The 27,856-nt window shown below is 37.6% G+C and overlaps 1 protein-coding gene and 1 pseudogene across 1 annotated transcript; one reads left to right on the forward strand and one right to left on the reverse strand.

Annotated features, from left to right (window-relative positions):
* The window catches only part of LOC132540288 (olfactory receptor 2C1-like), a 42,206-nt pseudogene that overhangs the window by 5,046 nt on the left and 9,304 nt on the right, over positions 1-27,856 (reverse strand).
* On the forward strand, positions 8,079-9,002 carry LOC103127065 (olfactory receptor 5AP2-like). The gene has a single exon (XM_007537989.2). The coding sequence runs from the start codon at positions 8,079-8,081 to the stop codon at positions 9,000-9,002; it is 924 nt and encodes a 307-aa protein (XP_007538051.2).

Genomic DNA, 27,856 nt, shown 5'->3' on the forward strand with positions numbered 1-27,856 from the left:
TACTAGTAGAACCAAGATTTGCAAATAAATGGATGTTCCATGCCCACTTCTTCAGCCACTACTATGTCATACTAGTAAAAACTCATTGGGAGAGGAGGTAGTGGTATACCTGGAGGAGTGCATATGTTGCAATGTGCAATGACATGAATTCGAGTCCAGGATCCCCACCTGCAGGGGGATAGCTTGCAGGTAGTGAAACAGTATTACAGGTCTCTCTCTCTCTCTCCCTTCCTATCTTCCTTTCCTCTAAATTTCTATTTGTCTTTATCCAACAAATAAACAGACAATACAACTTATTTAAAAATAAAAAAACATTAGAATATTAGTATATGCAGGCAATTATATCATTGATATTTAATTCTCTTAAATTATTATTTTTTGATTATATGGGACAGAGCGAAATTGAGAGGGGAAACAGGAAAGGGGAGACACAGAGAGATATCTGCAGACCTTCTTCACCACTTGTGAGGCTTGACTTCTGCAGGTGGGGAGTAGGGGCTCTAAACAGGTCCTTACACATGTGCACTTAACAGTTTGTGCTACTGCTGGGCCCGTCTAACTTCTTTTTGTTGTAGTTGTCACCGGCACTTCACCACTTCTAGTCAATGTTTCTTAGATAGAAAAAGAAACGTAGTGAGACAAAGGGAGCGAAGGAAACATACCACAACACTGAAACTTCATTCAGTTAAGTGGGGCCTGGGCTCCAAACTAGGTAGTCTACACATCTTGGGCATACTATCCAGGTGAGCTCTCTAAATTCTAAGTCAATTTTCTTTTCTGTTGTAAACTTTCATTTTAAATGAAGTATCACATTCTTGGAGCAATTGTATGCCCCCAAATTAACCCAGTTCCTCCTACTAAATTTCTGATAGCTGTTAATATTTTCTGATAAACCAGAAAATTTAAAAGTTTGCTTAGATTTAAAAAGTTTAATCCTTAATCATTCTAACAATAAAGAGGGTAAAGGTAATTGGGTATAGTAGAGATCTTTTACAGGATGTTTACATTTAAAAAACACTCTGAGATGGAAGTTTGCCACAGCTATATTTATTACGAACATGAATCAGAGAATTTCTGGTTGTTTTGGGACAACCTTATCTGCAGGTTTGCAAGTTATGTAGCATCACAGTGAACTACAAGTTCTGTGACTTGATGATTGCTTCTTCCAGCCCCAATGCTATCTCCTTCGTGCTTTGTCTTCTGTACTTACCTGATATTGCATTCTGCTTATTTTGTCTAAGTGTAGTTCCAACTTAATATTATTGAAATGACAGGAGCCATGGAGATGATGTTTGGGATCAAAGGAGATGTCAAGCATTGTGGTTGTCAAATGTCGACATCACCCTGCAGGACTAACCAGGGGATTACAAAGAATATATATGGTCACCAGGACAGATTAGGGATGAACCTTATCCTCCAGGGGTTGGGTCATTTACCATCATGTCATCTATCTGCTCCTCTGTTGGGACTATATCTCTCCAGTGATTAATTAATATCTTTAGTTGAGTTTCCAGAGGACAAAGGTCCTAGTGTGTGAGATTCTCTCTCTCTCTCTGCATGTTTGTCTGTGCATACATGTATCTGTGTGAGTGTGTATACATTCTCTGCAAATCCAAAAGATGTTAGTAGAATGCAGATATATTTGAATGAATCGTGGTCCTACCGAACCTCTATAATATTTCATCTCACTTATTATAGAATTATTAATTCTTATATATGGATGGATCTCATTTTGTCCTAGTGAACTATAATGAAAATTGTTAAAATTATTTATATTTACCTAGTGAAATAAAATGAAGTGATTGTGTTCTAGTCAAAGCCTTTGACACATTAAATGACAATCTCTCAAATCCCTTTGGAATGATCTTTAAATGACATAATTGCCTTAGTAAAAAAAAAAAAATATATATATATATATATATATATATATATATATATATATATATATATATATATATATCCTATGTTTACTTTGTAAACATTTGCTTTCTTTAGTCTGAATACATACATTTATAATTTGTGGGGTTTTTTTTCTTTGTAAATTTAGGCACCAGACTAAATGGATTTACTCATTCTTCCAAAAGTAATTGAATCTAGAGTTTGAAGTATTTTTATAATGGAGATAAATACATTCCTTCCATTGAAAAATTATTGACAAACAGTGAAAACCAACCCATATATATTTTTTTAATTAGGAACTATTGTGTTTTAAGAAAATAGAAAAAGGTAAGGGCAACATGGAAGGCATTGGATCCAACTTCAGACAACATGTGTAGAACTGCTCATCTGTGGTGGGATTTGAGCAGAGACATGAATGCAGTGACTGCAAAGGTTTCTTCATGGGTAAAACATAAGATGTGTGCTTGTAAGAACATGTGTTTGAGTCTAGAGAGAGCAGTGGGCTATTTTTATGTATATCTATCAGTTAATCAATCAATCTATCATGCATCAGTCATCTGTCTATATCTCTTTATCTACCTACCATCAATCTATCCCTCATCTATCATCAATCTCCTATCAACTACCTATCATCTATCTACACTTTTTTTTTTCCAACAGAGGATCAAGGATTAATCATTTCCAGAAAAACGTAGGTTTTATTCCATTATTGATTTTTTGGAGATAATCATTTATTCAGAAAAATCAAATTACAAAAATATAGCATCAATTTAAAAATAAATTCTCTATGTTAATAGAAAATATTCTAGACAACAAACATTAAGATATTGGTAACAGGAAGTTGGGCAGTAGCATAGCGGTTAAACGCAGGTGGTGCTAAGTGCAAAGGACCAACTAAGAATTCAGATTTGAGCCCCCGGCTCCCCACCTGCAGGTGAGTCCGCTTCACAGGTGGTGAAACAGGTCTGCAGGTGTCTATCTTCCTCTTCTCCTCCTCTCTCCATTTCTGCCTGTCCTATCCAACAATGATGACATCAATTACAACAATAATAAAAAACAATAAGGGCAACAAAAGGGAAAATAAATAAATATAAAAAAATTAAAAAGATATTGGTAACAGGAGTAGCAAGGTGTCTCGGGTTACCAATGATTTAGTGACCATTCATTCTTATTTTATTTTATTTGTCTATATGTCCCAGTACTGTTTTCCAAAGCACTTTTAAATTGAAAAATAAACTATATAACAAAAACTCAATTAATTCACAAAATTTTCATAGAATTTTGATCATGACAATTATAACAAGACTATTAGAAGAATAAGAACTTTTTTAATTTATAAAAAGGAAACACTGAAAAAACCACAGGGTAAGAGGGGTACAACTCCACACAATTCCCATCACCAAAACACTATATTCCATCCCCACCCCTGATAGCTTTCCTATTCTTTATACCTCTGGGAGTATGGACCCAGGGTCATTATGGGATATAGAAGATGGAAGGTCTGGCTTCTGTAATTGCTTCCACACTGAACATGGGCATTGACAGGTCGAGCCATACTCCTGTCTCTTTCTTTCCCTAGTGGGGTGGCTCGGGTGAACTGGGGCTCCAGGACACATTGGTGGGATTATCTGTCCAGGGAAGTCTGGTTGGCATCATGGTAGCATCTGGACCTGGTGGCTGAAAAGAGAATTAACATATAAATCCAAATAAAATGTTGACTAATCATGAACCTAAATGGTGGAATGGAGCAGATGAAAAGGGGGGGGGGTGTCTCTGTTTTGTAGATAGCTAGTAGGCCTATTTTAGTTATATATATATATATTTTTTTTTCCCCTGATCCTGAAACTTGATATGTAGGTGGATCCTAGTTATTGTCTGGGGAGATGGTGTCATAACTGGAAAAAGGACCGGAAAGCTGGATCAGGGAAAAGAGTAGCTCCCAAATATGGGAAAGGTGTATAGATATTATTGACTGTAAACCCCATCTATTTGATCTGATCTGGTGCTGGCCCATATTCAGCTTAGGAGCCTATGTGACCTCTGCATCTCTGTAGATCTGAGCTCTCATTCTGTGGTCATGAGTAGGAACATTCCAAGCTGCCCCAATTTCAGGACTCATCTTCTTTAGGGGGAGCATAGACTATGTTGTCCAGCCTCCCTTCAGAGGATGGAACATTCTCTACTGTCTTTCATCAAGTTGAAGGCAAGATCCTATTGTGGCCCACAAAGGGGTCTATTGTGTTGTTCCTGACAGAGATGACTGGTGACATTGGGGAGAGGAATTTATTCGAGGTCTATGCCCATCATGTCTGTTCGGGATTCTCAGGACTCCCTGACTAGGGCCCCAGCTCCATTATTGCTTTTTACCAACCAAACTATAATAGAGCAAATATGGGCCAGTAATTTGGTAAAACACTAATAATTGTCAAGTGAAGTAACTATTTATGAAGACAGAAGTAAAATGATTTGTATCTTTAGAAACTAAAATTGAAATGTGAGTCCTTTTAGAAGACACACTTTGAATTATTAGGATCTTTTTTTCTCTTTCAACATGCACATGCCCTGAACTCTCTAACCCTGCTTAGACATTATCCATTCTCTTGTTAACCTATACAGTAGTTCTCCTTTCACAGAACTTAGTTTTTGATGGTGAGAAACAATCACATGTATACAGTAATGCAACTGTTCTGGCAAATGGTGTAGAGAAAAAACATAGCTGAATTAATGCAGTTAAAAAGAGATGACATATTAATTTAGAGCCATTATAGGCTGATGCTGATTTAGAAACCCTGTGATGTCACAAGGTAAATTTCTCAACAGTATAAGAATTGTAACAGTAATTTCGTTCTATTACTTTAATTTTAAATAAATACATTTTGCTTTGTACTAAGTGATACAGAGAATGGGAGTCAAACTACCATACTAAAGTTTGTCATAGAAATGAATAAATTCTACATTCAAAGTGTTCTTTAAGTGTGATTCAATTATGAGCTATATCAATTCATTACTAACGACAGTGTAGGCAAACCCAGGGCATATAAAATATAACTTCCTTAACTATTACATCACAAATAGTATTTGACTAGTTAAATAAGCTTAAATCGATCAGATAGGCAACTTGCTTTCAAACTGTCTATGACAAACTTGACTCCTTTTCTAATGTAAACAAATTCTTCCTTAAACAAATAAAAAATGAAAATACCTTATACTCTAGCAATTCCACTTCCAGATTTTTACCCCAAAGACATGAAAACACTATTTCAAAGAGACATGCACACACAAATGTTAACAGCTCTTATTCTTATTCACAATAGCCAAAACATAAATGCTCATTGACAGATGATTGGATAAAAAAGTTATGGGACATATACTTAATGAATACTACTCAGCAATGAAAAAAAGTCTGATATTGGGGTTTGGGTGGTGATACACGATACACTTGGTTGAAAGCTCACATTACCAAGCCGAGGGACCCCGATATCAAGCCCCCACGTCCCTGGTACGGGGTGGAAGCTTCATGAGCAGTGTGGCAGTGCTGCAGATGTGTCTCTTCCTCTCTCTTTCACTATCTTCTCTATTTCTTTGTTATCAAATGTAAGAAAAAGAAGAGACATGTACCCTTCAGAACAAAAGGAATGAAACTGGAAGTGGTTGTGCTTAGTGAACTTAAGAAAGTAAAGGAAAGCTAACAGATGGTTTCACTCATGTGTGGAATATAGACAACTGAAACATATGAACTTGAATGAAAAAGGTAGTCAACCTGTCTCTAAGACTCTGGGAGAACCTGAAGTTTACTGTTTGGGGAAGGGGGATGGGCATGAAACTTTAATAATGGGAATGGTATGGAACTATTGCCCTATTATCTTAAAACCTTGTAATATTAAATTACTACTATTTTTAAGTTAATAAATTCATTTTTTTCTTCCTCTAGGGTTAATGCTGAGTCTCGGTGCCTGCACCACTAATCCACTATTCCTGGAGGCCATTTTTCCCATTTTGTTGCCCTTGATGTTTATTGTTGTAATTATTGCTATCATTGTTGTTGGCTAGGGCAGAGAGAAATTGAGAGAAGACAGAGAGGGAGAGAGAAGACAGACACCTGCAGACCTGCTTCACAGCTTGTGAGGCTACGCCCCTGCAGGTGGGTAGCAGGGGACTGGAACCAGGGTTCTTGAGCTGGTCCTTGCACTTTGGCCATGTGCACAGAACTCAGTGCACTACTGTCAGGCCCCTAAATTAATAGATTCTTTAATGTCGGGCATGGATATCTCTGATTATAGCCTGAGTAACTTGTTGCTAGATAAGTTGAGCTACCCAATTTGATGAGTGGAATGTGCTCAGTAAGTCAGCCCCAGGGAAGGTTACCCTAATCATGCCGGCTGGTCTAAGATCTAGGGATTACTCTATAGCCTATCTCTTGGGGCTGCAGATTCTTTTTTGGTTCTCAACTTATTCTAAGAAAAGGATTTAAATTAAAAAAATCCACCAGCAGAGAAAAATATGTGGATAGTGTCACTTTTCACACTGCTATTAGATGGGTAAAGGAGTCTTAGGACTCTTCTTAAGGCATCTACTTACAGATTGGGAAGAAGATTGTTTCTCCTTCAAAGTAATGGTTCACCCAATGCAGAGGAGGCATATTGAGTGGGTTTCACGACTGACCTCCAGATTTCATAGGTAATTATTTTCTCCTAATTCTGACTTCTAATTCCAACTTTTGTTCATAATTAAATCACCTCTGAAATATCATTTATACATTTGCACACAACCTTACCTTTGCTTCTGTACAGAATTATGTTTATTTTTTGTATCCTCTCTATTTTGGTTTCATTATTTATTTCTATGGCTGTATCTATGTAAATAATACAATGACTAACCATTTAATTTTTTAAAATTTATCTTTATTTATTAGATAGACAAAGCCAGAATTGGAGAGGGTAGGGGAGATAAAGATATGCCTGTAGCAATGCTTCATCACTTCCAAAGCTTCTCCCCTACAGGTGGGGTTCAAGGTTTGAATCAGAGTCTTTGAACATTGTAATGTGTGCGTTCAACCAGGTGAACCCCCAACCAGCCTGTGCAATGATTAATCATTGATGTAGTACACCCTTATATTTTATTTTAAAGTTTATACTTGTATATTTAAGATCTGGTTGTTAATCTCTAGGGAGATAGAAGGCACTTTAAACTCATTCATAAATTCAAACTGAGGCATTTTAATGTACAGGTTGTGAGACTGCATGAGTTAATATATTCATTCATGTACTATTCATAGGATAATATGTCTTTGGCAGACATACATTTTATGATTTTTAAAAAATATATATCTTATAAATTCATGAACCATAGTGATTTTACTAATGTCTATTGTGTTTGAAAGGGTGGAGGGAGATGATTAAGCAGATATTAAACTAAACCTATGGTCATGAGGTAAAACTACAGGCAGACATGATGATCTTCTTTTTCCAGAAGTAAATACAGTTATGATGGTTCTCCAAGACACAGAAGGCAAGCAAGACTAAATTAGAAGCTGCACACACACACACACACACACAAAAAAAAAAAAAAAAAAACAGAACAAGCGTAGGTAACACAATATAAGCTCAGAATGAGGTCTACATATTAGCCTTGAAAATCTGGGGGCGCAATGTCAGAAGTTAAGCTTACATAGAAACTAACAATCTTAATCATATATAATTGTGTGTGTGTGTGTGTGTGTGTGTGCACGTGCACATGTGTAGAAAAAAAAAGGGGGATAATATCATTTCTTCTATCTGTGGAGTTTCCCCCATAGTCACTTCCTTTTTCTGACCCCAAAACTTCCACCCAGTGCAAGGAAGATAGCAACTCTTCAGTGGTCAATTGCTGAATGAATAAGATGACTTCAACTTTTAAGTACTGTAATTCATTTCAGAACTGATTATCTGCATTGCATGTATACAACCAGTACCTTAATAAATACTTGTTCACTCTCTTTCATTTATTCAGAGTCTGCTATTACTCAGATTTAATAGGGAAGCAACAAGACAGAAAGAAATGTGAGACAACCTTATGAAATATGATTTACTTCTGACCACTTGTGGGCCCCTTTGTAGCTGTGAATTTTGAAAGAAATGCCACTAAGACCTTAGTCATTTTGATTATTCTTTGGCTCTCTCTTTCAATGCCTTGGAAAAGAAATGACAAATGGGACCATGGTGACTGAGTTTATTCGCAAGGGCTTCTCAGACACGCCTGAGCTGAGGCTCATTAGCTCTGCATTTTTCCTTTTCATCTACTTCTTCGCCCTACTGGGGAACGCCTCCATCATCGCAGCTGTGACCAAAGATCACCGTCTCCACACACCCATGTACTTCTTCCTGAAAAATCTGTCCTTCTTGGACATGTGCTATACCTCAGTCACCATCCCCAAGGCTCTGGTCAACTCACTCCTGGGTTCTGAAGTCATTTCCTTTCGGGAATGTGTGGCCCAGCTCTTTTTATTCGTAACATTGTGTGCAACTGAGTGCTTCCTGCTCACATCCATGGCCTATGATCGCTGTCTAGCCATTCAAAAGCCTCTCCTGTATGGCATCCTGATGAGTAAGAAGCTGTGCATAGAGCTTGTCATGGTGGCCTGGCTAAGCGGAGCTCTCTATGCCATTTTTCACACCACCAACACATTCTCTCTCCTGTTCTGTGGGCCTAATGTCATTGACCATTTTTTCTGTGATAGTTCTCCCATCATGAAGCTGTCGTGTACTGACCCCCACACCAACGAGGAAGTTGGATTTGTAGTGGGTGGGTGCATCATTCTTGGGGCCTTTGCCCTCACCATCATCTCCTACATTCTCATCATCTCCACCATTGCTCAGATGCCCTCGGCAGGTGGCCGTGGGAAAGCCTTATCCACCTGCTCCTCTCACTTGACCACTGTCATTCTGTTTTATGTCACTGGGAGTTTTGCATACCTGAGACCTACTTCTCATTACTCACCCACTCAAGGTCGACTGGTATCAGTGTTTTACTCCATTCTGACTCCCAGCCTTAACCCTGTGGTCTACTGTCTTAGAAATGCAGACATGAAGGTGGCTCTGAAAAAACTATTTGTCTCATCCAAGTAGGTATTTTTCTTTGTTTGTTTGCTTGTTTTTGTCATATTAAGCATATTTCCCTGAACATCAATCTAGATAAAATGGCTAAATCTCTAGAAACATATGACCTGGCAAAATTCAAGATGAACAAATTTTAAAAAAGTCAAAATTTTACTGTGATTATGGAGACTGAGGTAGTAGCAGAAGAACTGACAAAAAAGTCAATCCTTCTAAAACTCTCCTATCTGTCTTTAAGAGGGAATGTTTTCACACTGATTTGTTGAGTTTCCCTGATACCAGAGCCAAACAGATACATTACAAGAAACAGCCCACAGAATCCCCCTCTCCCTTTCTTGCATGTAAAAAGGAAAAGAAAGAAAACCACTTGTCTTTTGTATAACATCAAGAGAAAATCATGCTAAGTGAAATAAGTCAAAAGGAGAAAGACAAATTCTAGATAATCACACTGATAATGGGAAGCAAAAGAGTGAAAAACATTAACAAACTGGTATTCTATTTCAGCAGAGCCAAGGCTACTAAAGGGGGAGATTGACATAGGCTAAAAAGGAGGTTGGAATCCCAGTACCCTATGGTGGAGGGAGATGGTACATTGGCAGTGAGTGAAGTATGTTGTTACATATTTTGGGGAAATATTAAATTGTACTGAGACAACAGCTACCTCATATAACATTGACTCAGTAAAACTAAATCTGAACTTAAAAAAGGAAATACATTAGAAAAGATGAAACTACTGACTAATACCCATGATAAACACAGATGTAAAATTTGTCAACAAAATACTTTCATCTGTACTTAACAAAAGCATCATTTGTGTATTGATATGAGATGATGTCATTCATAGACTGAAGATGAGAAACAATAACAGAGGGGGAAACACAAAGGAGAACATGGACTGGGTTTGGTGCATTGAACCAAAGTAAAGGATTTTGGGGGATGGGGCTCAATTCCTGGTGCACAGTGGTGGAGGAAAACCTAGGTAGAGGAGTAGAGTGTTTTGCAGAAAAGAAGAAATTTACACATGTACCAACAATTGTATTTACTATTATTGACTGTAAGCCATTAATCTCTCAATAAATAATTTTTAAAGACATCATTCATGATAATCAAGATTGTTTTATTATAAGGATATAACAATAGTTCAACAGACTAATCAGAAAATGCATTGCAACTTATGAATAGTAGAAGATAAAAAACATATATGTCTGTATGCTGAAAAGTCATTTGACAAATGCAAGATAAAGATAAAAACTCTCAAACAGCAAGTTTTGTCTCATAGGTCAGAAACAAGGCAAGAGTGCTCAGTTTCATTTTGTCTATGCAACATATTACAGAGCATTCTACCTAGCACCATTAAGCAAGATAAAATAAAAAAAAATTACCTTATAGTAAAAAAGTTGCATAGAGTAAAAACAAAACAAAACAAAATAAAAACAGAAGTTGAACTGTTGAATGGTAATAGTGCTAGAACCAATGATATCACAAAATGGACTCTGTGTATGTGTCTCTGTTCTACTTGCCTTTCTCCTCTTGCTACCCCTAGAATTTACAGTGGGCAGTAGATTTGCATAATTATCTACTCTTGCTATCCCTTTTTTCCTTTCTCTTTATTTTTCATTTGGATTTCGTTGCTATTTTTTCATGGACTGGAGACATTGTTAGGCTAACTGGTATTGGTTAAACTGCTTCAATCTTTGCTTTAGTTACTATTATGATTTCTGAGGGTGGTGATTGCATTTGTCATGAAGGTATTTTGTATAGCATAGCATGTACTCAAAACACAACAACTGAGGAACAACAGAACATAAAAGTAAAATAATAATAATAATAATAAAATGGGTAGATCAAGAGCAAATAAAACTGCTACTACAATGAATGAAGACAGGAGCCCAGAAGAAACTAAAAATCATCCAGGGTAACCATAGATAAGAAAAGGATGGAAACAATAATAAACTTACTAATCACATAAATTAAAACAACTTTGGAGGAAAGGGCTAGCAGTATTAGGGAAAAAAAAACAGATGAGACCCTCAAGGAAAATACTACCTACCTCGAGGTAATTAGAAAACTGAAAGCTAAAGTAGCTGAACCGAAGAAAGAAGCTGAGGGAAGGGAAAGCATACTAATAGAAGCAGAAAACAGAATTATCCATACAGAGGATGAGCTAGAGAAAACTAAGAAAGAATTAAAGAGCTCAAAAAGACATTGAAAGACACTGAAAACAACAACAGAGACATAGGGAATGATCTCAAAAGGAGTAATGTTCATATAATTGGCCTGCCAGAGGAAGAAAGAGAGGAAGGGGAAATAAACATTTGTTGCTTTTTAGAGAGTCAGTATATCAAAGACTCAGCGTATGTACTAAAAAGAGTCTGCTTTAAAAAGTTTGAGACATACAATCAATTTTTCCCCTCTCATATTACTTAAGCAGTTATTTATATGACTACAAATTAATAGGAGTGTATATAAACAGCATTCCCATCACCAAAAGACTGTGTCTGATCCCATTCCCCCAATCCCTGCCACCCCCGGAAGCCAAACACCCACCCTCACCCTCACCCTTATCCCAGGGTTTTTACTTCAGTGCCCTACTCCACAGAATCTTCTAATCCATGAAGATCTGATTTCATACAGTATAACAGGAAGAATAAACTGGCTTTATCCAACAAATTCACCTTTTCTAATATATGAAGAGCAAATCACTGGTATGGGTTCTATGGCAATAATGCCATCCCTTGCAATAACCCCCAGGGGAGGACTAAGTGATCAGAGAGACCAGAAGAAATGGAAGAACTCTAAGAGCCTGAGGAACAGGAAGAAGAGAATTAGCATTGAGGTCTACTTTGTGACAGAGTTTTGCTTTGGTGCTGCTGCCTCTTAGGGTGAGAGACAGAGATAGATTCAACCATTCAGTCCAATACTGAACTTGGAAATTTCTAAGAGAATTAAATTTCCTGATGCTCGGTTAAGTGCATGTGGTGCCAAGTGCAAGAACCAGCATAAGGATCCCCACCTGCAGCAGAGTCACTTCACAGCTGGTGAAGAAGGTCTGCAGGTGTCTATCTTTCTCTCCCCTTCTTTGTCTTCCCCTCCTCTCTCCATTTCTCTCTATCCTATTCAACAACAATGATGACATCAGTAACAACAATAACTACAACAATAAAACAAGGGCAACAAAAGGGATTAAATAAAGAAATAAATATTAAAAAAATCCCTGATGCTCAGTTTCTCAATTAATCATGTCTTTTCAGGAAAGGAGTTTAACTAGGAAGGGGAAGGGCTTCCAAGTTAGCTATTTTAGTATGTAGATGCACCAGACATTGTTAAAAACATATTACAAAACCTAGTGATTTGAACAGTAACTTTATTATATTAAATACTTAGACTTTACTGTAATATACTGTTGTGCTTATATAGACATATAGATGCAATCAAAGAGTTCTAATATGGGGGATATTCTATAGATTCAATTTATTCTTTATACTTTCACAATCATAATTCGTAACCATAGTATAATGTGTCTTCTCTCTTGGAAGTGATTTCTATTGCCTCCATTAGTTTACCTACTGTGATTCCATCACTGATGACATTGCAAAGGATAAGGTGCAAAATAACTGAAGAAATAAGGATTCTTACAGAACATGTCACTTTTACTATACATTATTTTAAGTAATCATTTGGCTGGAGGTTTAGAGATACCATTGGGCAAGATATTAAGGCATAGGTATTGACCAGTTCAGATAACACTTAAAATGAAAGAATTAGCCTGCTATAGTATAGTGAGGATGTATGTAATTTTCAGTAATTGGTCCTTAGAAAGTTTAATAATAATATCTAGTCAAGTGTTTATTTTTATTAATATAAGTAAAATATTAAAATTTAACTAAACTCACACTCTTCATAAATGTAGAACATTATAAGAACATTAGCCCTTTTGTGGACATCTACATAGCATTATCCTCACTATAAACTGGCAATGGAAAGGACTACCCCAGTCTCTGAAGGGTGGCTGGGTTGTCCTACTCTGTCACTTGAAGAAAACTGGTATTGTGTCCAGCCTAGCATTTATCCAGCAGTAACCATTGACTGTGAGCTCTGACTCACCACTCACATGGTGGTTATATAGTTATACAGGTTCCTTTGCTAAATATGGTCACATATGGGCTGGGCTCTTAGATAAATTTGATACCTGTGTTTAAATATTATTTCAAGTTATAGAGCCACTTTTTGCCCTAACCTGATGTTTAAGCTCTATTGTCCACTCTGATACCATCCTCCCAGACAATATTTCTAGTCCACCTCCATGGTACCTATCAAGCTTATGCCAAGATTACTGAAATGCCAGCCTCATTAGAACATATATAACATAGAAAACCTATCTTTTTTTTTTCCAACCTAAGGGATTTATTCCCATTTTCTCTACTTCTACTCTTTAGTTCCTGCTTATTAGTCCTTCTGAGTACCCATTCATTGGGGAAACTGATGATCCTTCCTAGCCGACTGAATCCACATGGATCCCAGTCACTTTCAAAGCCAGCAACAAGCAGCTCCTGACAGCTTTCAACTTCACGCTGTTGACTGGCTACGGAAGAAGGGCAAACACTAGAAGAAGAAGTCCTTCTGTCCGGCTTTATATCATTACCTTTCAGCCACCAAGGTCCCGATGTTACTACAATTAATCTTGATGTCCCTAAGTCATATGACCAGCCAATATATCCCAGAAACTCAGGTCTCCAAAGCCTTACCCTACTAAATATGGGAAAGATATAAAGAATTTATAGATTAATCAACTAACATCTATGCCCGGTTTGAATCCTAATCTAGATAAGAGTTGGGCACTGTGTCTTGTCAAGGGATCAGGACCAGCTGTACTAGCCTTTTTTCAGTCACCCTACTCAAGGTCTTTGCTTTCAGCTCACTTTTCTGATTGTTGCTCAGTGCTGAGGCTGCACATCACAATGGCAACTTCCCCCAACTGAGGCACTGCTCTGGATTCCATCAGCCTTTCTCCATATTGTCCCATGCTGTTTTTTCATGCACACTGTTTTAATGTACCTCCTATTCAGAGATCTTCCTTAAGCTTTTCATGCTGGTTTTTTGTGTGTGTATGTGTGTGTGTGTGTGTGTGGGGGGGGTTCTGGTGTTCTTTTATTTCTATTTTAACTAGTTTCCTCTCTGTAAAGTCTTTCATTTCTTGTCACTACTTGGACACATTCCCAGCACCACCTGAGAAAGTTTTTAATCCTCCCATTTAGTCTGGATGACAGTCCGGCAGGGTAGAGTATTCTTTTTTTTATTATTATTTTTTAGATTTTGAAAAATGATTTTTTTTAATTTAAGAAAGGATAAATTAACAAATCTATAGGGTAGAAGGGGTACAACTCCACAATTCCCACCACCCAATCTCCATATCCCACCCCCTCCCCTGATAGCTTTCCCATTCTCTATCCCTCTGGGAGCATGGACCCAGGGTCATTGAGGGTTATAGAAGGTGGAAGGTCTGGCTTCTGTAATTGCTTCCCCGCTGAACATGGGCGTTGAGTGGTCGGTCCATGCTCCCAGTCTGCCTCTCTTTCCCTAGTAGGGTGGGTCTCTGGGGAAATGGAGCTCCAGGACACATTGGTGGGGTCTTCAATCCAGAAGCCTGGCCAGCATCCTTAAGACATCTGGAACCTGGTGACTGAAAAGAGAGTTAACATAAAAAGCCAAACAAATTGTTGAGCAATCATGGACCCAAAGCTTGGAATAGTGGAGAGGAAGTGTTAGGGGGATACTCACTGCAAACTCTAGTGTACTTCTGCTTTCAGGTATATATTTTTGCAGTAGTTTATGGATATGTGTGAACATATGCTCCCTCTTACAGAAACTGGTGTATATCTAGGTTTGGGGACTTTGTTAGAAAGTGAACCACCTGAGATGGAATTAGAGTATACTATGAAAGGAAAGGTCTCACCCGAATAGTGAAGATGAATGGTTGTCATTCCACACATCAAGTCTCTGGACATAGTCTGAAGTGAAGTATGTTGAGGTGGCCATCGTTGTGTTGATTAGGTTGTGATCACCAGACGCAATATTATTTGATATGGATTGGGAGAGGCATATGGGAAAGTGGGCCCTATCCAAAGGTTCCAGGACTGGGGGAAGTAGGGGCTCTATAGTGGAGATGTGAGGTTCCTGCTGTCTTAGGGTTCAAAAAGACAGTCGACTGTTAATGTTATCATCACATTATTTGTTAATTGGGTTAACTCTGAAAAGTCCTTTTGTTATGGTTTGCTGTACAGTACCCAGTATCTTGTATATAGCTGTACTATTGGTTGCTTCTCATCAACGTGGTCTAGGCTTTTGACAGAGTCCGCATATCAAATACACAGCCTATATATTCAAAAGATTCAGTTTGTGTTTTGAAAAACTTTGAGACATACAATTGATTTTCCCCCTCTCATATTAATTAACTAGTGATTTATGTCTATATTTTGCTAGTAGTGTACATATATTTTTAATATATAGGCTTTTTAATATATAGGCTTTTTAATATATAGACATACAATTAATTTTCCCCCTCTCGTATTAACTAGTGATTTATATGACTACATTTTACTAGGAGTGTACATAAACACCATTCCCACCACCAAAAGACTGTGACCCATCCCTCCCACCCACTCCCACGCAAAGCCAAAAACCACATGATTATCTTAATAGATGCAGAGAAAGCCTTTGACAAAATCTGCCGTGGACCACCACAGCAGATGAGCAGCAGGAGAGTCAAGGGTCTCGAAGGCAACCTCCCCAGTGGGTCAGGAGTCGGCACGAGGGAGAACAGATAGGCTCCACACTCTTCTTCTTCTTCTAGCATTTGCCCTTCTTCCGTAGCCAGTTAATGGCTTTGAAAGTGACTGGGATCCATGTGGATTCAGTCAGCTAGGAAGGATTGTCAGTTTCCCCAATGAATGGGTACTCTATTGGAGGGTGAATCTGGACTCATTTAATAGTGAAACTGCATTAGTTTTTTATACTTTTTTGCGTTGCTTTCAGGTTACCTAAACAAATAGCTCATAAGAAAGTAACAATAAGTATCATAGTCTTGTGGCTTTGGCAGGATACATGTCACTCCCCCTTTTTACTGTAAAGAATGGTACAGTACTTAGTATCACCCTGTTCTCAGGGGAGGTCATACCCAGAATTGTTTTTGACTTTTGCTGAGGGCTCTTTCTATCATTAATCTTCTATGGGGGGCATACGGATCTTTGCCTAGTCATGGACCACTGCTCATCTAGGTCTGGTACAGTTTAACTATTAATCTTTCATTGTTTCGATACGTCAGCTTGTACCAGGGAGGCCTCAATCTCTGCATTCTTTCTTTGAGGGGCAGGTCATAACATGACTTCTTTTGTCCGTTTATGTTGACCCACCTTCCCCACTTTCATAATGTAACTTTCAAATATGCCCCTATGTAAGGGAGTGGGAGTGCTTCTGACTCTCCATTCCCACCAGGCACTGCCAAAGCACTATTAATCAATTGTGACAGTATAATTATTTGTAACAATAATGGGTGGAGAATGTTTCGACCCATTCTCGTCCTTTCTGCCCAGCTTCTTTGAAGTCTGAATGCCGGTCCAGAGTAGATTACCGTGTCAGACTCCCTGGCATACTTGATGGGGTGCCGCATTTCCCTCTTTTTTATTTAGTTTCAAGTGATGGAATTAGGTTTGGAGCTGTCTGATGGATCTGGAGAGGAGCTTGAAGAGGACTGGAAGAATAAGCAGAACAATTACTAGTGCGAAAACAATGCCTTCCAGTGACATGAGAATATGTAGCCAATTAATAGGGTTGAGAGATGTTAAGCCCTCTTTTAGATATTGGGCAAATTCCCAAACATCGGGGGTATCTAGGGAGGAAGCACTTATGGCGCTAATCTGGGCCTGAGGGGTATCAATGTCATGGGAAATATTAACATGGGTTTATTGTTAGAGACAGTTTGTACCCAATATGTATCAGAGGAGCCAAGGCCTTTCTTTATCTCTCTGGGTTGTCTTGCAACTGGGGTTGTCTGTGGATGTCAAGGGTAAGAGGAGTATCTGAGCAACCCGTTGACCTTAAGTAATGGCAGTGACCCCATATGGGGAGGAGATCATGAGCTTAATTTTTCCTGTATAATCATTATCAACAACACCAGGGTGATCTCAAGCCTTAGCCTCTCCATCCTTTCTGTCAATTTTCATCGGTCTCAGCATCTGCAGGCATTTTGTCTCCTTCTCTTCCGTTTGTTGGACGGACCTCTGTGGTGGCCAGTGGGCTTCATTATCTGTACGGGAGAAAACACAAACATGCCCTCGTCCCCCATATGAAGACGGGATCTGGTCTTTTCCAGGACCCTGACAGGGGGTCTTTCCATTTAACCACTGCATATCTACTGTTAGTTGTAGTTTTTTAGAACCTATCACTAACAGATTTTCTTTGTGTGTCCAAATTTAAAATATTAATGGTAAAGAGTACTCTATTAAGAATTTTGTGTGGAGTCTGTGGTCTTGTCTCCCTCTTTTTATTTTTCAAAACATATGAATTGTCTGTTTTAGTGTTTTATTAGCATATTTAACAATGGCCTGTCTTTGAGAAGGACCCATCCTTAAAGACTACTAAGGCTGCTGGAATCAGCTGAGATTTTGTTATCTTTGGAAAAACATAAAAACATTATTAAGTCACATAAACTGGAATTGGGCTACATATAGGGAATTTTTTATTTTAAGAAAGCTTTTCACCATATGAAAGACTTGTTGTTTATGTGAAGGCTTGTCATGTTTGTAGTCTTTTATTTGTGACCAGCAAGACATACACAAGGCCAGAAAAATATTAAAATTGATAATCTAATGACTTATAATTTGTTTAAATATATTTATATAATTTTAGAAGGCCTTTTAAACAATAAAATGATTATCATCTTTGTAATATAATTTTAAAATAACTAACAATTTAAGCATATTATTAGAACTTAGTTTAATGTTAGGATCATAGTATTTTACTCATTACAAAAGTCATATACGTTTAAAATAATCTTTTACTTTTACAACATCTTAAAATAACATCTTTAGACTAATTTTGTTTAATAAGGATTTATCAAATATTAATCTTTTTATCAGATCAGAAACATATGTATGTATCAACTTAACTTATCAAGAATAGACTTTTGACACTGTCTTGAAATAAATTAGATATTTTTAAATGTGGAAGGATATATAGAGGGGTACCAGAGCAAAAGCTTTAGGCATGAAATTTATCAGCATAACCACTGACAAGTTATTTTTTGTTTATCTAGGTTTATTTTTTTCTTTTTAGATGAGAAGGTACTTGACAACTTTATATATATCAATAATATCTCTTTTAGTCTTTTGTCACACTCAGTTAAAATTGAGACACACCCTAAGTGTGTGATATCTATATTAAAAGGCTCTGTTTGAATTTTAAAGGAAGTAAATCTAAAGTCTAGCTTATTTAACCTTATCTATCAATCTTTGAATGTCAGGATATTTAAACCAAATTTAACTAAAGTATATTGATTTTTTAAATTAATTTTACTTTAAACTTTAAACAAACTCAAGTTACTTAAAGAGTCAACACACATTTGTGACAATACTTCTCAGAAGATTTACAGTGCCAAACAAACAACAAATTTTGTTGTGGACTAATTTCCACAGAAATAGTTTCACAGGGCTTTATGGGGGCCCTCCATAATGTCCCAGAACCTCTCTGACTTAAAACCATACATATAATTTGTATTTTAATTTGGAAATGAAGAATTGTCATGTTGACACCTCCAAGAAGTTAGTAAATTTAAATACTTAGGCTTTTACTTTAAATATTTATCTTAGCAAAATAATTTTTATTTTTAGACTACTACATAAGAACTGTGATGTAAACCCTCTTTTGTGACTCTAAGATTATTTACACTTTTAACCTTAAAATTAATGTTTTTTAGGCCATAAGGTCAAACTCAAAACACACATATATATATAATAACAATCACTATTATTATTTAGCAATTATTTTAATAATATATAATTTAACAATATCTAAAAATATTTAAAATTTAAAAATTTAATAATATTCAATAATATATAACACTCAATATATAATATTTAATAATATATAATTATTAAATTATTTAATATTATGTTATTATATTATATTATTATACAATAAATGATATAATTATATTATATTATCATAAGTTATATTATATTTATATTATATTATTTATTATATAATAAACTATATTATTATATAAGAAATTATATTATATTATTATATTATTTAATAATATATAATTATTCGACAATATAATTATTTAATAATTATTATTTAGTAATTGTTATTATTTTGTTGCTATTTAATGTTTATCATTATTAAATTTAATTATTATTAAATAATTATAAATAATAATAATATATTATTATTTACCTGTTGTCTATAGGAAAAATGTCTCTCAATTTTCTTGGTGGCACCATTTGCTTTCTTATTTAGTTTATTTAAGAATTCAGTACAAGTTTCTCTCTGTAGGGCAGCAGCTATAGTTATATCTTATAGGAAGGGTAGAATAACCTCTGAACAGGTTCACATATAATCACTTCAAGAGCCCATTTTTCCTAAAGGGCAAATTAAGGTCTGAAAAGTCAGGAGTCAATTGTTTGATAATTATCTGTGTTTCTTCTTTTTGTGGCATGATTTTTAAAACCTGATCTATAAATTTAGATAAAGTACATAAACATCTTCTTGTCTAGCTGACACTTTTTTAAACAAGAGAGTTATTTTTGAGGCAGAGATGGGAATTTAAATGGCAGAATCTTCCTGTGCAAAGACAAGCATATCTTTGCCCCAATGTTAGTAGAGGATCTGATCTTTTTTACTTGTCTATCAGCAAACCTTTCTATTTAACCAGGGTTTTTTTAATGGTGATTTTTTTGGCCCCAGTGATGAGAAACTGAAGCAAAGGCTGGAAAGGAATTTTTGTTGCTTTTTTTTTATTTCTCTCTCTCTCTCATGGGGGTGTGGTGGAGAAGGCATTTGCAGCGGTCAAGGTATGTGAGCCTAACTCTCCAAAGGAACTAATTAAAGTTTGACAAGTAGAATTTGTGCTCTCAAAAGCCAATTATTTGATAATAATTTTTGTAGTCTTTTTAAATAGGGAGTTATCCCAGAAACAACTATATGGGAAGTAGCACGTGGCTGTGAAAGTGAAAGTAACTTATGAGTAAGGTCTAAAAAATCTCTTAACAAGTTTTAAAGTAAAAAGGTTTTAACCAGAACATTTTTTGGTCTATATCAGACATAAAACTCTCTTAATTTTTTTTAACCTAGTCTCCCCCATATTTCAGTATATAAAGTTTTTTCTCAGAGAAACCAGGGGCATACCAGAGAGAAACTTAAAAAAAACTAATTAAATCTCTCTTTTTTTTTTTTTTGAATAGACCATAGTAATTGTTTATTGCATCTCCTACTCTTTGTTACCTCTAGTAATAGTGTTCCTTCTTCTGGGAACCATGGACTTAGCATTTCTTAATAAATGCTAGGAATTGCTTCAGCTGTTTGTGGGGTACCTTGATTCCTCGTCCTAGCAGCATCTGCTGGAGGACCGAGAGGAAGCCCTTCATTCTTTGAGTCCTCCTGCCCCCTCTTACCTTCCCACTTCCTATGAGACCGCTACTTCCAGCGGCAGGGCTGCAGTCCCCTTAACCTGGGGGTCCTATCCTGACCGAGATTTCTTAATAGTTCAGATTGCTATCTTACCTGGGTGGTCTTCCTTCAAGTCCCTGTTCAGGTGCCACCTGTCTCTTACCACCACAGCAGATGAACAACAGGAGAGTCAGGGGTCTCAAAGGCAACCTCCCTGGTGGGTCAGGAGTCGGCGTGAGGGAGAACAGATAGACACCACACTCTATTGGAGGGTGAATCTGGACTCATTTTAATAGTGAAACTGCATTAGCTTTTATACTTTTTTCAGGTTACATTCAGGTTGCCTAAGCAACTAGCTCATAAGGAAGTAGCAATTAGCATCACAGTCTTGTGGCTTTGGTAGGCTACATGCTACTCCCTTTTTACTGTAAAGAATGTTACAATACTTAGTATAGCCCTGTTCTCAGGGGAGGTCATACCCAGAATTGTTTTTGACTTTTGCGGAGGGCTCTTTTTATCATTAATCTTCTATGGGGGGCATATGGATCTTTGCCAAGTCGTGAATCACTGCTCATCTAGGTCTGGTACAGTTTAGCTATTAATCTTTCATTGTTTCAATATGTCAACTTGTACCAGGGAGGCCTCAATCTCTGCATTCTTTCTTTGAGGGGCAGGTCATAACATGACTTCCTTTGTCCGTCTATATTGACCCACCTTCCGCACTTTCACAATGTAACTTTCAAATATGCCTCTGTGTAAGGGAGAGGGGGTGCTTCTGATTCTCCATTCCCACCAGGCACAGCCAAAGCACTATTAATGAATTGTGACAGTATAATTATTTGTAGCAATAACGGGGGGAGAATGCGTTGTTCCACTCTCGTCTTTCTGCCCAGCTTCCTTGAAGTCTGAATGCAGGTCCAGAGGAGATGACCATGTCAGGCTCCCTGGTGTTTGTGATGGGGCAGCTCATGCAACTTACCTAGGATGTGTCTGGGAGAAGGCCCATGGCCATAAAGTTCTCTGCTCAGGTCCCAGTGGAATGAAGACATCAGGAACTTACCTAGTTACATCCCACCACAGTTGCTAATTAAAATCATCCTGATTACCCACCAGAGCGGTTGCATCAGGCAGTAGAAAGTATCTTTGTTCAGTAACCACAGTGAGTTCTGAGAAATGACAGCAATTCAAAGACACAACCTCATGGATAACTCCCTGAGCATTTGGGCCACTCTTGAGATGGCTAAGGACTGGGATCCAAACAGACACATGTGGACTCCTCTCTGTAATAAAGTTAATACCCCTTGACATTTTTTTAAAAAAAATATTTATAAAGTGTAAATATTGACAAGACCATAGGATAAGAAGGTTACAATTCTCATCTGTTGAACTCTGTATCCCACCCCCTACCTTGAATGTCATCCTATTCTTTATCCCTCTGGGAGTATGGACCCAGGGCTATTATGGGGTGCAGAATGTAGAAGGTGTGGCTTCTATAACTGCTTCCCCACTGTCCATGGGTATTGGCAGGTCAATCCTTACACCCAGCCTCTCTCTCTCTTTCCCTAGTGGGGATGGCTCTGGGGAGGTGGCACTCCAGGATACATTGGTGGGGTCATCTGCCCAGGGAAGTCAGGCTGGAGCCCCTTGACATTTTTGACAGACAAATGAAATACTCAACGATGATTCCGTTTTACACTCTTGAGCTTGACTACTAGGAGTACAAGTCAACAGTTGCTTTTTCAGTGCTCAAAATAGAAGTGTTAGTGGTTTTCCCTTGGTCATTTATTTTTTATTTAAGAAAGGAGACATTAACAAAACCGTAGGATAGGAGGGGTACAATTCAACACAATTCTAGCCACCCAATCTCCATATCCCATCCCCTCCCTAATAGTTTTCCCATTCTCTATCCCTCTGGGAGCATGGACCCAGTGTCATTGTGGGTTGCAGAAGGTAGAAGTCTGGCTTCCCTGATGAACATTGACGTTGACTTGTCTATACATACTCCCTGTCTACCTCTCTCTTTCCCTAGTATGGTGGATCTCTGGGGAAGTGAGTCTTTCACTTCTTTGGTCAGCTTTATTGCTAGGTCTTTTATTGATTTTGCAGAAACAGTGAATGTGAGTGATTTCTGGATGTCTTCTTCAGATTTAGCGTTTGCATAAAGAAATGCCACTGATTTTTGTTCACTGATTTTGTGGCCTGATACTTTGGTGTATTGCCTAATACCTTCCAGTAGTTTTCTGCTGGATTCTGTAGGTTTTTCTATGTATACTATCATATCATCTGCAAATAGTGAGAACTTGACTTCTTCCCTTCCCATCTGTATTCCTTTGATCTATATTTCTCTTTCTATGGCGAGAACTTCCAATACCATGTGGAAGAGTAATGGTGACAGTGGACAACCCTGTCTAGTCCCCAATCTGAGGGGGAATGCTTTCAGCTTCTGTCCATTGAGTATGATGTTGGCTGTAGGTTTGCTATATATAGACTCCATTATCTTGAGGTATTTCCCATCTATTCCCATTTTTATAGAGTTTTGAGCATGAATGGTTGTTGGATTTTGTCAAAGGCTTTCTCTGCATCTATTGAGACAATCATGTGATTTTTGGTTTTGCTTTTATTGATGTGTTGAATGACATTGACTGACTTATGTATGTTAAACCAGCCTTGCATTCCTGGGATGAATCCCACTTGGTCATGATGAACAATCTTTTTGATATACTGCTGTATCCATTAGGCCAGGATCTTGTTTAATATTTTGGCACCTATGTTCATCAGCTATATTGGCCTGTAGTTTTCCTTTTTTGTTGTGTCCCTATCTGCTTTTGGTATCAGGGTGATGTTGGCTTCATAGAAGGTGGAAGGGAGTGTTCCCGTTTCTTCGCGTATTAACTGTTTCCTGAAGGTTTTGTAGAATTCATTTGTAAAGCCTTCTGGTTCAGGACTTTTGTTGTTGGGGAGATTCTTAATAACCTTATATTTGTCTGTGATTGGTGCATTTAGGTTTTGTAGTTCTTCTTGGTTCAGTTTTGGAAGGTCATATGTTTCTAGGAATTCTTCCATTTATTCCAGATTCTCTATTATTATTCTCTATTATTTATTCCAGATTGGTGGCATATAGTTCTTCAGAAGTTTCACATAATTTTCTGGATTTCTGTGGTTTCAGTTGTGATATCTCCTCTATCATTTAAAATTGTATCAATTTGAGTCTTCTTCCTTTTTTTTCTTTGTGAGTCTGACTAGGAGTTTGTCAACCTTGTTTAATGTTTCAAAGAACCAACATTTGGTCATTGTTCTTTTGTATGGTTCTCTTCTTTTCATTTGATGTTGTTTATTTATGCTCTATTTTTAGTGATTTCTGTCCTTCTGGTTCCTTTAGGGTTCCTTTGTTCCTCTTCCTTTAAGTCCTCAAGGTGTGCAGTAAGATCGTTTATTTGAGATTTTTCTTGTTTTTTAATATGTGACTCTATGGCTATGAGTTTCCCTCTCAGTACTGCTTTAGCTGTGTCCCAAATATTTTGGTAGCTTGTATCTTCATTTTCATTTGTTTCCAGGAACGTTTGAATTTCTTGAGTGTCTTTTTGACCCAGTGGCTCTTAAGCAATATGTTGTTTAGTTTCCAATTCTGCCTCCAAGTCACCATCTTGTTTCTTTTTCCAATAAGTTCTATTGAGAGATATCTCAGAACATATTGGACTGTCTGCCAATCTATGCTAAGGGTTTTTTAAATTTTTTTTATTCCTTTTTTATTGTTGTAGTTTTTAATGTTGTCATTGTTGGATAGGACAGAGAGAAATGGAGAGGGGAGGGAAAGATGGTGGAGAGAAAGATAGACACCTGCAGACCTGCTTCACTGTTTGTGAAATGATGCTCCTATAGGTGGGGAGCCAGGATCCTTAAACTGGTCCCTGTGCTTTGCGCCACTTGCATTTAACCCGCTGTGCTACCATCTGAGTCCCTCCCTTTTTAAAATATTTTATTTATTTATTTATTTATTTATTTATTTATTTATTTATTTATGAGAAAGATAGGAGGAGAGAGAGAAAAATCAGGCATCACTCTGGCACATGTGCTGCTGGGGATTGATCTCCGGACCTTATGCTGTAGAGTCCAATGCTTTATGTACTGCGCCATCCCAGACCACTCTATGCTAAGGTTTTAAAGGCAATAATGTGGGCATCACTTTTATAATATTCTTCCCATGGATTTAGAAGTTACCTGAAAGCCCATTTACTTTATCTCCCAAGGCTCTCAGAGCATGAAGTCTGCTGTGGTCAGGCCCTGAGGCAGGACAGAGCATTCAGAAACCTCCAGTTGATTGTATTGGTGATTGTATTTTTAACCATAGGTTCTGGGACATCTGGAGATATGCAGTGGTTAGCCATTCAGCAGAAAGATTCTTAGAAATGTAATTTCAGGTTCAAAGAAGACATTGAAAAGGGCAATAAACATATGGAAAAGTGCTCCAAGTCATTGATTGTCAGAGAAATGCAGATATAGACAGTAATGAGATACCACTACAAACAAGTGAGAATGTCATTCATCAGAAAAGACAGCAGAAACAAATGCTGGGGCGGTTTGGGGGACAAAGGAACCCTCCTGCACTGCTGGTGGGAATATATATTGGCCCAGCCTCTGTGGAGAGCAGTCTGAGAACTCTCAGAAGGCTAGAAATAGATCTACCCTATGATCCACCAATTCCTCTCCTAAGGAATCAGACAAGATCCAACCAAACATATCTGTGTATACCTATGTCCACAGAAGCACAATAGCCAAAACCTGGAAACAACCCAGGTGTCCAACAACATATGTGTGACTGAGTAAGTTGTGATATATACATATATAACTCCGCTATTAAAAATGGCGAATTCACCTTCTTCATTTCATGGTGAATGGAGTTTGAAGGAATCTTATTGAGATAAACCAGACAGAGAAGAATGAATATGGGATGATCTCACTCTTAATCAGAAGTTTGAAACTAAGAACTGAAGGCAAAACAAAAACTAGAACTTGAACTGGATTTGAAGTATTGCACTAAAGTAAAGGATTCTGAAGTGTGGGGGGGGGAGTGTTCAGGTCCTGGAACACAATGGTGGGTGAGGACCTAGTTTGGGGGGGGTTAGAATGCTATTTGGAAAACTTAGAAATATTACACATGCACCAACTACTGCATTTTACTGTTGACAATGAGCTATTAGTATATCTAAGAAGGGGAAAAAAAGGAAAAATGAAAACATGTCCTCATTATTAGTATAAAGTGCTGGTGCCACCACTCTCCATTTAAATCATTGAAATGAGTCTCTGGGAGGTGGCACAGTGGTTAGGACACCGGAGTTATAAGCACTGGACCTGAGTTTGACCCACACCATTGAATATACCATAGTGATGCTCTCTTTCTTCTTCCTACTCTCTCTATTGGAAAAAAAAATTTAAAAATGCCTAAAAAGTAGTTACTTAAGAAATAAAGTAATTAAAAATGTTATTTCTTGGACAAAGATAAGTATGGGATGATCCCATTCGTAAACAGAAATTGAGGAATAAGAACAGAAAGGGAAACTCAAAGCAGAATCAATCTGACTGCGTTGGAGTAAGGCACCAAAGTAAAAATCCCTGGGTGGAGGGGGAGGGTAGATGTTCAACTTATCTGTGGGTGGATGGGGGGAGGGAGACACAGACCTTTGGTGTTGGGAATGCTGTTAATATACACTCCTGCTAATTAATTGTCTCAAAAATCACTAATTAATATGAGAGGGGAAAATGAATTCTCTGTCTCAAAATTTCTGATGTTTAGACCATAGCTCTGAGCATATATGCCGCCTTCAATCCAACACTTAAGCTTCAAACTTGTAATCAGATTGAATTTTAATTGTGAGCTCAAATTGTTATTACGTCTCTAATATTGACTTGTGCTTTGAAATCTCCTAAAAGCTTAGAGCAGGGAGAACAGAAGCAACTGTTGGTGTCTCTTTATAAGATACAGCTATATGTAAATGACATTATAAGACACAATTTATGGTGAGGTCTTGTATGATACAGCAAATTCAAACAATGGGATTTTCAAAGTTAACCCAGCTGCTGAATAAGTTGGTTATAGCAAAAACTATCTGTTGCCTTCTTAAACCCTAAGACAGCAGGAACCTTCCCCATTCGCTACAAAACACATATTTTCCCCAGTACTGGAAGCTCTGGGGTGGGGCCTACTTTCCTGCATGCTTCTCTCAATTCATATGAAGTGATACTGCATCTGCTGATGCCAGCCTATTCAATGTGACCAGGAGCACCTTGACATATTTCACTTTGCAGTGTGTTCAGAGATGTCAGATATGGAATGTCAACCCTCCAGCTTCATTATTCTAGTTAGACCTTTCCTAGCTGATAGGAAGGACTCCTTAATTCCATTCCTTGTGGTGCTCTTCCTAACAAAGCCTCAAAACCTAGATACAGTCCAGGGTCCATGAAATAGAACTTATGTACACAGGTATCTATAAGTTAGAGGGAAATAGACACCTTAAAGCAGTAGTGCACAATAGTTTGTGGTGAGTCAATAAATTAGGCAGTAAGTAGAAAGACCTAAAACAAGATACCACAAAGCACCTAATCAAATAATTTCTATTTAGATCTAGATACCTTCCTCACCTACTTCCTACTTCACTTCCTTCAATCACTCCAATGCTAACCTTGTCAGACAAAGTAAGGATTACAAATGCCAAATAAGGGTAAGAAACTGGCCTACTTTGATAATGAGGCTTTGGTCACTACAAGGCCACCCCATCACCTGGGGCTCTATCAAGGAGTCCTGGGGTTCCCACACAGAAATGACAGGCCTAGACATCCAACAGATGCCTCTCCATGGTCACTGGTCATCTCTATCAAGAACAAGATAATGGACCCCTTTTGTGGCCCCTACTAGACCTTGCCCTCAATGTGGGTCAACAATGTTAGGGAATGTTCCATTCTCTGAAGGGAGGTTAGACAACATACTCTACATATCACACGAGGAAGATGGGTCTTGAAATTAGTGCACCCTGTAATGTTCCTAACCATGACCACAGAATGTGAGCTCAGACATACAGGGAAGTAGAGTGACATAGGCTCCTGTGCTATATATGGACCCCAGATCAAATCAGTGGGGTTTACTGTGAACAATATTTATATACTTTTGCCATATTTGGGAACTACTCTCTTCCTTGATGCAGATTTCT

The sequence above is a fragment of the Erinaceus europaeus genome, chromosome 9, assembly GCF_950295315.1.
Source record: "Erinaceus europaeus chromosome 9, mEriEur2.1, whole genome shotgun sequence".
Taxonomy (NCBI): domain Eukaryota; kingdom Metazoa; phylum Chordata; class Mammalia; order Eulipotyphla; family Erinaceidae; genus Erinaceus; species Erinaceus europaeus.

Excerpts from the sequence above, each read along its gene's own strand:
- LOC103127065 (XM_007537989.2), top strand. The coding sequence starts at position 8,079 with ATGACAAATGGGACCATGGTGACTGAGTTTATTCGCAAGGGCTTCTCA.